The sequence below is a fragment of the Oncorhynchus keta genome, chromosome 26 (assembly GCF_023373465.1).
Source record: "Oncorhynchus keta strain PuntledgeMale-10-30-2019 chromosome 26, Oket_V2, whole genome shotgun sequence".
Lineage (NCBI taxonomy): Eukaryota > Metazoa > Chordata > Actinopteri > Salmoniformes > Salmonidae > Oncorhynchus > Oncorhynchus keta.
Genome location: NC_068446.1, coordinates 7,459,396 through 7,473,013, shown reverse-complemented (window position 1 = coordinate 7,473,013; position 13,618 = coordinate 7,459,396). Strand labels below are relative to the sequence as shown.

Below are 13,618 nucleotides of genomic sequence, written 5' to 3'. Positions count from 1 at the left end.
ATGTTTTTATTTCAGAATGAGAGAATTAGGTGTGGCTTGTTAAACAAGTGGATTCAGGGATCAAGTGCCAAAAGCAAGACAGTTTAACCACAAGCACATATCGGAATCCACAAAGAAAGGGTTCATTGGCCACAAAATCTATTTTGCAATGGACATCTCAGTCTCCGGACTTGAATCTCATTGAAAACCAGTGGTTTGAATTGATGAGGGCAGTCAACGGATACCAAGGATCAGGAAGGATTCTGTATGGAGGATCCCTCCCAATGTGTTCTCTAACATTATAGAAAAAGGCTCATTGCCGTTATCCTTGCAAGGTGAGCTATTGAATGGTAATTGAATACAGGGTGGTACATTTTGACCCCTACCTTTTTGATAAAAAGATGATTACTGGGTCAAACAGAATCTCTTTCTCTGAGCAATTGTATGAGTATAAAATATGACAATTGTAACGGTCCGTCGTTGCATGAGGGATCGGACCAAAGCGCAGCGTTGTATGTGTTCATGATTTTTATTTACACTGAACACTAGAACATAATAACAAAGTGAGAAACGAATTCGTAACAGTCCTGTCAGGTGCTGAACACTAAACAGAAAACAACTACCCACAAAACACAGTTGGGAAAGGGCTACCTAAGTATGGTTCCCAATCAGAGACTACGATAGACAGCTGTCCCTGATTGAGAACCACACCCGGCCGAAACAAAGAAATACAAAACATAGACAAATGAACATAGAATGAACATAGAAATCACACCCTGACCAAACCAAAATAGAGACATAAAAAGCTCTTTAAGGTCAGGGCGTGACAACAATATCCCAATTGTTTAAGCATACAATATAGCTCAGTATTTGAATACATTTTTATACTGTCATTTTTGCTCATATTTCTCAAGGGTGTCAATAATTTCAAACCCCACTGTATATACATATACACTCCCCTCCATATGTATTTGGACAGCGAAGCTACATTTTTATATTAGGCTCCCATATTCCTTGCATGCATTAACTACATCAAGCTTGTGACTCTACAAACTTGTTGGAGCATTTGCATCCTCCCCATAAAAAAGTGTTGAAAAATAAGACCCTTGCCCTTCGTGAACTAACACTCGCATTTACATTTTTTTCCCTACTAGCACTGACTTTGCTGATGGCTACTCTATTGAGGAAAAATGTACTTACTACGACTGTGATGTGTGGTTGGCTCACCACGCTGTCTTAAGATGAATGCCTGTAAGTCGTTCCGGATAGTCTGATAAATGATTAAAATGTAAATGTTTTGGTTGTGTTTTGGATTATATTTTTCACAATAGAAACTGAATGGTGAATAATAAATTGTGCCATTTTGGAATCACTTTTATTGTAATTAAGAATAGAAGATGTTTCTGAACACTTCTACATTTGCCATTTTAGTCATTCGGCAGATGCTCTTATCCAGGGCGACTTCATTTTAGTGCATTCATCTTTTGATGGGAGGGGGAGAGATAAGACAGATGTCTCATTTAAAATTCTTATTTAAGATACTCTTCTACAATCATGTGGATGCTACCATGATTATGGATAATCACGAATGAATCGTGAATAATGATGAATGAGAGGATTACAGAGGCACAAAGGTCATACCCCTCCCCCCAAAAAATGTTTAGTTGTATACTCTCAACTTATACTCTTATCTTATCATTATTCATGATTAATTCATGATTTTTTAAAAGCATGGCATTATCAGGATCAATTTAGAAGTGTTCCGAAACATCTTATCTACTCACTTAAGCCATATTCACACAGGTTGTGTCATTATTAACAGGGCATGTCTGTTTTTTTCCAGAGGATGATTCGGACAGGATTAGTTTTACCAAACTGCCCCGTCTAATTATTTGTATCTTCTCATTCAAAATGTACCGTTATTGCTACACCCGCAGTAACATCTGCTAAATATGTGCATGTGATCAATAAAGATTGATTTGATTTGGAATCTGTTCTAGGCTTGAAGACATTTCAACTTGTCTACTAGATATGGCCTAATATTGTCAATAAGAACCATTCATTCATTAACTGATGTATTTTTTGAATTGATCAATTCATTGGCACAATATCAGCCACTTAAACTTTTAAAAGAGAAAGAGGCACTGAGAAAGTTGACAGATCATCCATCTGTAGGCTATGTGCATAGCACTTTGTTTTAAGCATCATTGTTCCCATGTTCAAATCAAATACATTTTTATTTGTCAAATGCACTAAATACAACAGCGAAATGCTTACTTACAAGCCCTTAACCGACAATACAGTTTTAATAATTGTTAAGTAAAAAATAAATAACAAATAGTTGAAGAGCAGCAGTAAAATAACAGTAGCGAGGCTATATACAGGGGGTACTGGTACATAGTCAATGTGCGGGGGCACTGGTTAGTTGAGGTAATTGAAGTAATATGTACATGTAGTAGAGTTAAAGTGACTATGCAGAGATAATAACCAAAGAGTAGCAGCAGCGTAAAAGAGGGGGTGGGGTGGGGGGGCATTGCAAATAGTCTGGGTAGCCTTTCGATTAGCTGTTCAGGACTCTTATGGCTTGGGGGTAGAAGCCTGGTATAGAGGTCCTGGATGGTAGGAAGCTTGGCACCAGAGATTTACTGGGCCGTACGCACTACCCTCTATAGTGCCTTGTGGTCAGAGGCTGAGCAGTTGCCATACCAGGCAGTGATGCAACCCGTCAGGATACTCTCGATGGCGCAGCTGTATAACTTTTTGAGGATCTGAGGACCCATGCCAAATCTTTTCAGTCACCCGAGGGGGAATAGGCTTTGTCGTGCCCTCTTCACGACTGTCTTGGTATGTTTGGACCATGATAGTTTGTTGGTGATGTGAACACCAAGGAACTTGAAGCTCTCAACCTGCTCCACTACAGCCCCATCGATAAGAATGGGGGCGTGCTCTGTCCACATTTTCTTGTAGTCCACAGTTTTCTCCTTTTGTATTGATCACATTGATCAGGTTGTTATCCTGGCACCACACGACCAGGTCTATGACCACCTCCACCTATAGGCTGTCTCATCGTTGTTGGTAATCAGGATGTTGTGTCATCGGCAAACTAAATGATGGTGTTGGAGTCGTGCCTTGCCATGCAGTCATGGGTGAACAGGGAGTACAGGAGGGGACTGAGCACGCACCCCTGAGAGGATTTCCGGTGTTGCGGATCAGCGTGGCAGATGTGTTGTTACCTACCCTTACCACCTGGGGGCGGCCTGTCAGGTAGTCCAGGATCCAGTTGCAGAGGGAGGTGTTTAGTCCCAGGGTCCATAGCTTATTTATGAGCTTTGAGGGCACTATGGTGTTGAACGCTGTGCTGTAGTCTATATATAGCATACTCACGTAGGTGTTCCTTTTGTACAGGTGGGAAAGGGCAGTGTGGAGTGCAATAGAGATTGCATCATCTGTGGATCTGTTAGGGCGGTATGCAAATTGTAGTGGGTCTAGGGTCTCTGGGAAAATGGTGTTGATGTGAGCCATGACCAGCCTTTCAAAGCACTTTATGGCTACAGATGTGAGTGCTACCGGTTGGTAGTCATTTAGGCAGATTACCTTAGTGTTATTGGGCACAGGGACTATGGTGGTCTGCTTGAAACATGTTGGTATTACAGACTCGGTCAGGGACAGGTTGAAAATGTCAGTGAAGATGCTTGCCAGTTACTCAGCGCATGCTCGGAGTACACATCCTGGTAATCTGTCTGGCCACGCGGCCTTGTGAATGTTGACCTGTTTAAAGGTCTTACTCACATCGGCTATGGAGAGTTTGATCACACAGTAGTCGGGAACAGCTGATGCTCTCATGCGTGCTTCAGTGTTGCTTGCCTCGAACTGAGCCTCGAACTGAGCATGTCGTCTGTAATAGCTTGCAAGTCCTACCACATCCGACGAGCTTTGGAGCCAGTGTAGAAGGGTTCAATCTCAGCCCTGTATTGACACTTTGCCTGTTTGATGGTTTGTCGGAGGGCATAGGGGGATTTCTTATAGGCGTCCAGATTAGAGTCCCGCTCCTTGAAAGCGTCAGCTCTACCCTTTACCTCAGTGCGGACGTTGCCTCTAATCCATGGCTTCTGGTTGGGGTATGTACGTACGGTCACTGTGGGGATGAGGTCATCAGTGCACTTATTCATGAAGCCAGTGACTGATGTGGTGTACTCCTCAATGCGATCGGAAGAATCACGGAACATATTCCAGTCTGTGCTAGCAAAACAGTCCGGTAGTTTAGCATCTGCTTCCTCTGACCACTTCCTTATTGACCGAGTCACTGGTGCTCCCTGATTTCGTTTTTGCTTGTAAGCAGGAATCAGGAAGATAGAATTATGGTTAGATTTGCCAAATGGAGGGCAAGGGAGAGCTTTGTACTGTGTGTACTGTGTGTGGAGTAAAGGTGGTCTCGAGTTTTTTTCCCCTCTGGTTGCACATTTAACATGCTGGTAAAAATGTTATTACCCAAACTGTGACCAGCACCTGTTAAACACTGTAATACCTCTCAAAACACAGCAATGTCAATTCTCACTGGATAAGTATTATCAGAGGACCTTGGAGTTTGCCAAAAAACAGTAGGTTATTCTGGCTGGAATTATTACTCTCCCGCCATGTGAAAATTACTGACATGACAGATTCTCACGTGACTAAAATTACAGATGTGGTGTTTTGTGCTCAAGCACATAATTACTCTACCCGACCTCCCCCAGTAAAACGTATCCCGTTCAAATGAGGCTTTAGAAATAAAATTACTCCAGTCATTATTCAGTTACTATTTGGCAAAATACACTGAGTGTACAAAACATTAGGAACACATTCCATGACTTAGACTGACCAGGTGAATCCAGGTGAAAGATATGATCCCTTATTGATGTCACTTGTTAAATCCAACCAGTGTGGATGAAGGGGAGGAGACAGGTTAAATAAGGATTTTTAAGCGTAGAAACAATTGAGATATGGATTGTGTCTGTGTGCCATCCAGCGGGTGAATGGGAAAGACAACATATGTACGTGCCAGTAGATGCCAGGTGTATTGTTTTGAGTGTGTAAAGAACTGCAATGCTGCTGGATTTTCCCCGTTCAACAGTTTCCCGTGTGTATCACGAATGGTCCACCCCTCAAAGGACATCCAGCCAACTTATATATATATATGCCATTTAGCAGACGCTTTTATCCAAAGCGACTTACAGTCATGTGTGCATACATTCTACGTATGGGTGGTCCCGGGAATCGAACCCACATTCCTGGCATCGCAAGTGCCATGCGCTACCAACTGAGCCACACAGGGCCACAAATAAAAAGTGGCCATTCTGAACTGTCACCTTGAAATGTCCCTTCATGAGACATTTGATCTCAAATCCAAAATGCGGAGGCGTGGGAGCCACATTTTTGCTTCACTGTCCAAATAAATATACTCTGCAATCGATTTACACTGATTTATAGGTGCACTTCTATTTTTTGTTGTTGCTATACACCTGGTACTCTATTTTCTCTATATTTACCTCTCTATTCTTCTGCGCCCTTCCTCCCCCCCTCTCTCTCCATAGCAGGTAGTTCAGGAGATGTGTGGGAGCGTGGTACAGTGTCGGGAGCAGACAGCTCTACCTCTACCCCTAAGGCCATCAGTGACCTGGCAGTTCGGAGGGCCCGCCACAGACTGTTGTCTGGAGACACGGACAAACACACCCAGTCCAGACCCCTCAACAAGGTCATCAAGTCTGCCTCCGCAACTACGCTCTCACTCATGATCCCTCCAGGTACACATGGGGGTGTGTGTGGGGAGGGATAATTAGTGTGTGTGTGGTGTGGGCGCGTCTGAGTACTTTTTTCCGAGTTATTGTTTCTGTTAGCATTTCTTTCTGTTTTGAGGTTATTGGTTCTTGGTTAGCATTTAAAACTTGAGGTACAACTGTTGGTAATATAATACAGGTGTGTATGTATATACTCTATTTACTACTGGTCTGCTCTCCCTATCAAATCTCCTCTCCCCTCTCATTAGACCACCATGGAGCCTCCCCATTGGCCAGCCCCATGTCACCCCACTCCCTCTCCTCCAATCCCTCATCCAGAGACTCCTCCCCGAGTAGAGACCTTTCGCCGGCCGTAGTCAACATCAAACCCCCCATCATCATCCACCGGGCGGGCAAGAAGTACGGCTTCACCCTCCGGGCCATCAGGGTGTACATGGGAGACACAGATATCTACACCGTACATCACATAGTCTGGGTGAGTAGTAGGCCCAAACATCACTGGCTGCTTTACGCTTATTACCTCAAACTAAAGGAGATTTACTACTAGTTATCCGGTTCTTCATCCGATTCAAAGACAGAGTTACCAGTGAGTTGCCATGTTGTATATTTTCAATCTTTCTCCCTCTCTCTCTCCATTTTTCTCTCCCTCCATCTCTCTCCCTCTCTGTCTCTCTCAGCATGTGGAGGAGGGTGGTCCAGCCCATGATGCAGGGCTGAGAGAAGGAGACCTCATCACTCATGTGAACGGGGAGGCTGTCCACGGCCTGGTCCACACTGAGGTGGTAGAGCTCATCCTCAAGGTACACACACACACACACACACACACACACACACACACACACACACACACACACACACACTTGTTGGGGGGGCGAGGGAGCCATGCACAACAAAAATATGAGGTGGCAAAAAATGGACGAGACAATCTGAGGGGGTCCTGTCTTATACGTGTTGTCTCTTACCCTCAGAGCGGTGGTAAGGTGTCCGTCTCAGCCACGCCCTTTGAGAACACCTCCATCAAGGTAGGCCCCGCCCGCAAGACCAGCTCCAAATCCAAGATGGCGCGTCGCAACAAAAAGACCAAGACCAAAGATGGAGGCCAGGAAAGGTTGGTCTCTTAGCTGAGGGATCTCACACACTTACCATGCACCGTTCCTCTCAGAAGTCAAGTTAGACGGAACATAAATTCTGTTCAATGGATTGTTTGTTTGTGTCTTTTTAACTCTTCAGCTGTGTGCGTGTGTGTTTCCATTAGCAGTGGCAAGAAGAGGAACTCTCTGTTCAGGAAGATCACCAAGCAGGCGTCTCTGCTCCACACCAGCCGTAGTCTATCCTCTCTCAACCGCTCCCTGTCTTCTGGAGAGAGTGGACCAGGGTCCCCCACACACAACCTGTCCCCCAGGTCACCTACACCTGGCTACCGCTCCACGCCTGACTCTGCACACTCTGGTAAGATACACACACACACGGGGCTACAAACACAAACCTTGCACAAGGTCTTGAAAAGGTCATAAAAGGTGATGATTATAAATGCGTAAAGGTCTGACTGTGTGTGTTGTGTTTTCTCAGTAGGGGGAAACTCTTCTCAGAGCAGCTCTCCCAGCTCCAGTGTTCCAAACTCCCCAGCCAGCTCCGGTCACATCCGGCCCAGCTCCCTCCATGGCCTCGCCCCCAAGCTCCAGCGCCAGTACCGTTCCCCTCGACGCAAGTCAGCCGGCAACATCCCCCTATCCCCCTGGCCCGCACCCCCTCCCCCACCCTGCAGAGCACCTCCCCCCAACGTTCTCCCTCCCCCCTGCCCAGCCATGCTGTGGGCTCCTCCTCTATGGGCCAGTCTTTCCCCGTGAAACTCCACTCCTCCCCTCCTCTGGTCAGGCATATCTCCAGGCCCAAGAGCACTGAACCCCCCCGCTCCCCACTCCTCAAACGAGTACAATCCACCGAGAAGCTCGCCTCCTCCCTCTCCTCCTCCTCCTCCTCCTCCTCTCCCTCTGCGTCGGGGTCCGGAGGTGACAAGAAGCTGCCTCTAGCGGTGACAGGACGTAAACACAGCCTGGACATCTCCCACCAGGAGTTTAAGAAGGAGATGCTTCAGAGAGACCCCAGTCTGCAGATCCTGCAGGAGTCCGCTGGGGAGAGAGAGGGGGTGCTGGGGGTGGGGACAGGGGTGGGGGGTCGCGGGGGCCCCGTGGAGAAGGGCAGCCTGCAGAAACACTCCTCCTCCAGCAGGAAGCTGGGGCGTCAGGAGGGGGACGTCGGACCGACAGCCGGGTCCCTGGGGCTGGCCCCCGGGAAGAGCAAGCTGAAGGACAAGCTGTCAGCCATTAGACAGGACCGGGCTGAGAGGAGGGAGTCACTGCAGAAGCAGGATGCTATCCACGAGGTGGACTCTTCAGAGGACGAGACAGACGAGGGGTCGGAGGACAGCCAGGACGGGAGGGGCAGGAACACCTGTACTTTCACCCCCCCGCTGCTCCGCCCCACCTCCGTCATGGCCACCGCCACCCGCACGGGACCCGGGGGCACCCTCCCCTCCATGTGTCTGTCCCCCTCCTCCACCCTGCTGCCCAGCAGAGCCACCATACCCTCCACAATCCCCGAACACAAGCCCACTCAAGGTGCTCCTTCGCTGGGAGGGAAAGACAGCGGCTCAGCCTCCTCAGATGACTGTGGGAGGAGAGAGGGGAAGGCTCCAGACACCAGCTCCAAGTTCACCCAGAGCCCCCTGTCCAGCACCTTCGCCACACCCGGCAGTGCTTTCATCTCCATCAGTAAGGACACCTTCCTGAAGCCTGCTGCTCCATCTTCACATCAGGAATGGAGGAGCCCCAAACTACCTGAGCCCAGAGGGAAGAGCAGTAGTCCTGGGTTATGGAGTGAGGAGAGAGACTCTGGCCTGGAGGCCCCCAGATCCAGCCCCACTGGATCCATAGATGGCAGATACATAGCCCACACACCCATCTCTTCCCCAGGCATCACCAAGGAGAAAAAGGAGGCCGACAACCGGAGGCAGGCTGCTGCTGCCGCCGCCGCTGCGGCCTACGCCACCCCAGCCTACCCCACCCCATCCTACGCCATTCCCAGCCCCCCAGCCCAAGTGTCAGGGTCAGAGAGTGGGGTGGATAAGGTTGTGTCCCAGCTAGCCACTGTGGCTAAGAGCTTCCTGGGCCCCGTCAAACTCACTATCCCTGGGGCCAAGGAGGCTTTTGAGAGGGCCAAAGACCAGAACCAGAAACCCTCTCACCCCAAGACCACACCTGACTCACCCCTTACCACCACCACACCCCTCTCCCCCTCCCCCTTTAGACACCAAGCCCCTCAGCCACCGCCCCGCCTGTCCTCCCAGTCTCCCTCCCGGCAGCCCTCTTACAAAACTGAGCCAGCCCCCCCTCCCCCTCCACAGAGGAGGGCCTCCCCTCCTAAAGACTGTGCCCCGGGACCCCAGGACCACCCAGAGAGGACATTGATGGGGTTACGAGGCAGTAGGGAGACTCCAGCCATTACAGCTGTTACTGCACCAAGGCAGGGGCCCACCAACACACCCACCCAGACCACTACTGCAGCCTCGGAGCAGTGCAAGAGGCCAGACCCAGCTGCCCCACGGAGACCCAACCCTGCCTCCGCAGCCTCCACCCCACAGGACAAAACCAGCAGCAAGAAGACGTAGCAGAAAACAAGACTCAAGAAACACCCATGACGATACAGACTGCTGTCACGAGATTTTAATCTTAAATCCACAAACAACTGCATGAGAATAATAATTTATTCAAAACATTTTGCAACACGCAAATCATTATGAGGGAGAGCAAGAGCGAGAAAGAGAGAGAGAGAGAGAGAGAGAGAGAGAGAGAGAGAGAGAGAGAGAGAGAGAGAGAGAGAGAGAGAGAGAGAGAGAGAGAGAGAGAGAGAGAGAGAGAGAGAGAGAGAGAGAGAGAGAGAGAGAGAGAGAGAGAGAGTGAGATTGGGGATAGATCTTTGCCCTGACTGTGTCCCAGAGGCATCCAGGCTCGCTGTGCCTCTCTTGTTCTTCTTCTTCTGTGTTTTATCATTCATGGATTAATGTTCCTGTGAAGTCAGTCTGTGTTTGTTTCTCCCCGCAAAGAAACACGGGGGGGGCTAGAAATAAACCGTGTTAGTTCACTGATCCACAGGGAAGGATTAACAAACGCCTGCACTAATGGGTTTTTCTAGTATACTGCCTCGTTACCTTTCCCCTTGTAGTTCCAGTAGTCCGACGTGCGTTCTTAGCTAGCCAATAGATCAGGTCGTGCCTTATAAACAAAATGGCACCCCACCCCACCACCCTGCCTGCGTGTGTCTCCAGTCGTCCGTGACTGGAAAGGGTGTATCTCAGCAATAAAAGTAGCGTGTGCTTCGCAATCACTATAAAATACATTACAGTCTGTTAATGAAACCATCTGCATTGCTCACGTTTACACACTCAGCAGTTTACAAAAAGGCAAATTACATTGTGTATTATTATTATTACTCCCTCATGGTCTAACGCTGCACTCTGTCTCTCTAACAATATAATACTGCGGGCTGGCTAGAGAACCCTCTCATCCCTGTATAACACACTATTTTAATGAAGCGGCTGTCAATGTCTACTAAAGCGGTGTTTTTAATAATAATAATAATAATTTTGTGTTGTATATCATAGCGCTCCACGGTAAACTCCTTCCCCATGCGCTCCACTGGCCCTTCCATGACTATAGCTGGACCCGCCAAGTGTACACGAATAGAGCTCTATGTGGGTGTGAGCATGTGTCGTGGTAGCTAGGATACCTAGCCTAGCCATTCACCTTGTAGCTGCATGATAGCCTCGCCAAATCTACACCCCCCCGACTCAAGGGACATGTTTTTTAAATGATAAAGGAAAAGTAGGATGTTCATATCACAGCCTTTACATAGGATGGACTACAGGTGAGGTGGGGAGGTTCCGGTGATCCGGTCACAGGCTGCCCTGGGGACAACTGGTCGATCTGGTCACAGACTGCCCTGGGGACAACTGGTCGATCTGGTCCCTGGTCTGATTTGATCGCATCTTGTTTGGTCAACCACACAGACCGACGCAGTGATGAGATCAGAGTCAAGTGGTTAAAGATGAGGTACCGTCGGATCTAGTAAAAGAGATTTGGGTTTGTGTACCAGGCAGAAGCTCGATCACCCAGACTCCTCGGTAACCGAGGCAAGGAAGTCAGCTCACAGGTCTGTTTACGGGCCAGTCAGAAGTACTACAGTAGGCAGCCACCTATAAACTGTATTATGACAACCAGTGGTTTTCCACATCCAAATGGACCATTATCTTTATTTCTAGCCCTCTGTTTTTATCAGCCACTAAAGGTGTTGATTTGACTTTGTATCTGGACCAACTCGCTGTGTTCTCCTCTGTGTTACGCCTCTTATCCTGTAAAGCTAGCAGACTTTACTTTCTATATGCGTGCAAGAGTATGTATTGTCGTCTGGCTGTCAGATGTATATATACAAATATTTAAAGGTCTGTTTTTGTGTGTGTTTTAGTTAGGGTAGACTTTGTTAGTTACACCTGTTAGCACTGCCTGTCCCTGATAGGCCTGATGCTCGACTGATGTCTCAGTTGGCCTATAGGGTCGGGACGGGCCTGTAGGAGCGTGGGCTTTGCACAACCCTTTTTATCTCTGTCAAATGGAAACGTCAACTAAATAAAAAAGGGCCAACCAGATCCCTGGCTTTTAGGTCAGCCACGACAATGTCGACCAATCAGTGAGCTGAACACCCCTATGATCGTGTGTGCCACTGCTCTGTGTGTGAGTGTTTGTGAGTGTGTCTGTTAGTGTGCAAAGAGGGGATGCTTTCACGGTGCAAGACCATGGCCATGTGACTACCTACATCGTACATCTAAATGATTTTTGGTGTGCGAGGTCAAATCTCCCTCTGTATGCGTGTCGGTCCACAGTGTGTCCTGCAAAGTTTACGTTGCTGTTGGAGATGTTGCAGAGAGCGGCTCTGGGATGACTGAGGGTGAGACAGGACTATATCTGTCCAGGACTATCTGTACAACCCCGTTGACTGACCTTCCGATCTGTGTAATATGTTTACATGTTGTTCTTCTATCTTTCTCATCCGGAGTCCTCCGTTCCACTTGCAATCCACCCCTGTAACAGAGTGATCATTATCAATGCCGACAGCCTTTCCACATGCTAAAGTTACCCCGGATTATACCAGGGTGACGAGCTTGTCGTGGTCTTTACATGCACATTGTAATGTAAACCTAACCACTGATGTATCACAGACAATGTTAATGTGGAGGAACAGCACGTCATGTTTAAAGGTTGGGCCCTGGTCAAAAGTAGTGCACTATAAGGGAAATGGGGTGCCATTTTGGCAACGTCCTAAATCACCTGCAGTGCAAATAGTTGTCTCCTCTCGTGCCGAAGGATCGAGGTGAGATAGGTAGATTAGTTGGTGAGGTATAGGCCTCACAGAGAGCTACCTGCTGTCATTTGTCACAGGGACATATCGGCCAAGCTTAGCGCTACGATTTAACCACTTGCATATCACCCAGGCATCCTCCCATCTGGTAGGCTCTGCAGGTGGTCCTGTCGTTATTGCTACATGGACAGCTGCTATTCTCTCTGATCAATATGAGTGCCATCCTCCACCGCCCGGCGCCAGCCTCACCATCCCCTGACAGCAAACACTTAATGTTGTATCACTCACACACACACACACACACACTCTCTCTCTCTCTCTCTCTCTCTCTCACACACACACACACACACACAGTCCCATGTGTGATGATGATCGTCCGGCCATCTGTCTGAAAGTCAAGTCAAGTGTCAGTTTCCCTGGTGGAGTCATTAATCTCTAGCCCGGGGATGTGTGCTGCCCCATGCTCCTAGCACACACACACACACACACAGCAAATTCAGCCAAACAAAACACTGCCTACGCCTAGCCTGGGACCGTCGCCTCCAATTTTCAACTAGGCCTCCCCCAGAGCCCGAAGCCACGGTAACCACCGGCCATAGGGGCACTCCCTCTCTCTGTTAACCCTGTGCGTAACCTCCACCCTGGACCTCCCAGTGTTTTGACCTCACTAGATCTCTAAAAGACAGAGATCCATCCAGGATGTGTTTTTACTGTATCCGCAGTGTGCAGAGTGAGGCAAAGCCCATAGCTGTCCACCGTCAGTGTGTAGAGACCAATGCCACTCAACTGAACTGAAGGTAGAAAATACAATTGACTCTATACTACGGACTGGACTTCTGGGGGGGTTTTCTCGGCCAGTATTTTAATGGCCGTGTGTAATCATTTGTGTGTCCAGTGTGTTCGAAGCGGAAAAGTGTGAAGGAGAGGAGTGAGGATCTGCCTGAGAAGGGTTAAAAAAATAAAGATTGCTAGAGTAAAGCCAGTGCAATATCTTTTTATGTTCCGTTGTGGTAACCGCATGCTGTTGTTAATCCTACCTTATCTTAATAATAAAGTTTTTTTTATGTAACTTTGTTGTGATTGTTTATTATTGTCATTATTTCCTTATGAGTATAGTATGAGATGATGATCTGTGGTCTGTAGTGGGCCTCTGGCACAAGATAAATACAGTAAGCACTCTTCATTTTCACCCAAATGATCAACAATGCCATAGAACAATGTATTGTCGGGCATTTGACACAATAGTGCTTTTAATATTCATAGCAATTCCCTTTTACAGCATCTGACATAACAAACTGAAATCACCATTTGGATTTTTACCTCCAATAAATGTTAGACGGAAGACGAGTGTTGATAAATGGATGATAAATGAAACTGTACTCCTGTCCCTGCCACCACTTTAATAGATTACACATACGCCTCTTTACCAAGGTAGCAGCCCTCTCTCTTTCTCT

The 13,618-nt window shown here is 47.8% G+C and overlaps 1 protein-coding gene across 1 annotated transcript in view; it reads left to right on the top strand.

Moving 5' to 3' along the window:
- Positions 1 to 13,233, top strand: part of LOC118358630 (microtubule-associated serine/threonine-protein kinase 2) — a 168,284-nt gene extending 155,051 nt beyond the window's left edge. The window contains 7 exon segments of the mRNA XM_052480137.1: positions 5,550 to 5,759; positions 6,002 to 6,228; positions 6,431 to 6,553; positions 6,722 to 6,861; positions 7,009 to 7,202; positions 7,323 to 7,481; positions 7,484 to 13,233. Of these exon segments, the coding sequence (XP_052336097.1) occupies positions 5,550 to 5,759; positions 6,002 to 6,228; positions 6,431 to 6,553; positions 6,722 to 6,861; positions 7,009 to 7,202; positions 7,323 to 7,481; positions 7,484 to 9,420 (2,990 nt within the window). The 3' untranslated portion in view covers positions 9,421 to 13,233.
- The last annotated feature ends 385 nt before the right edge of the window (positions 13,234 to 13,618 follow it).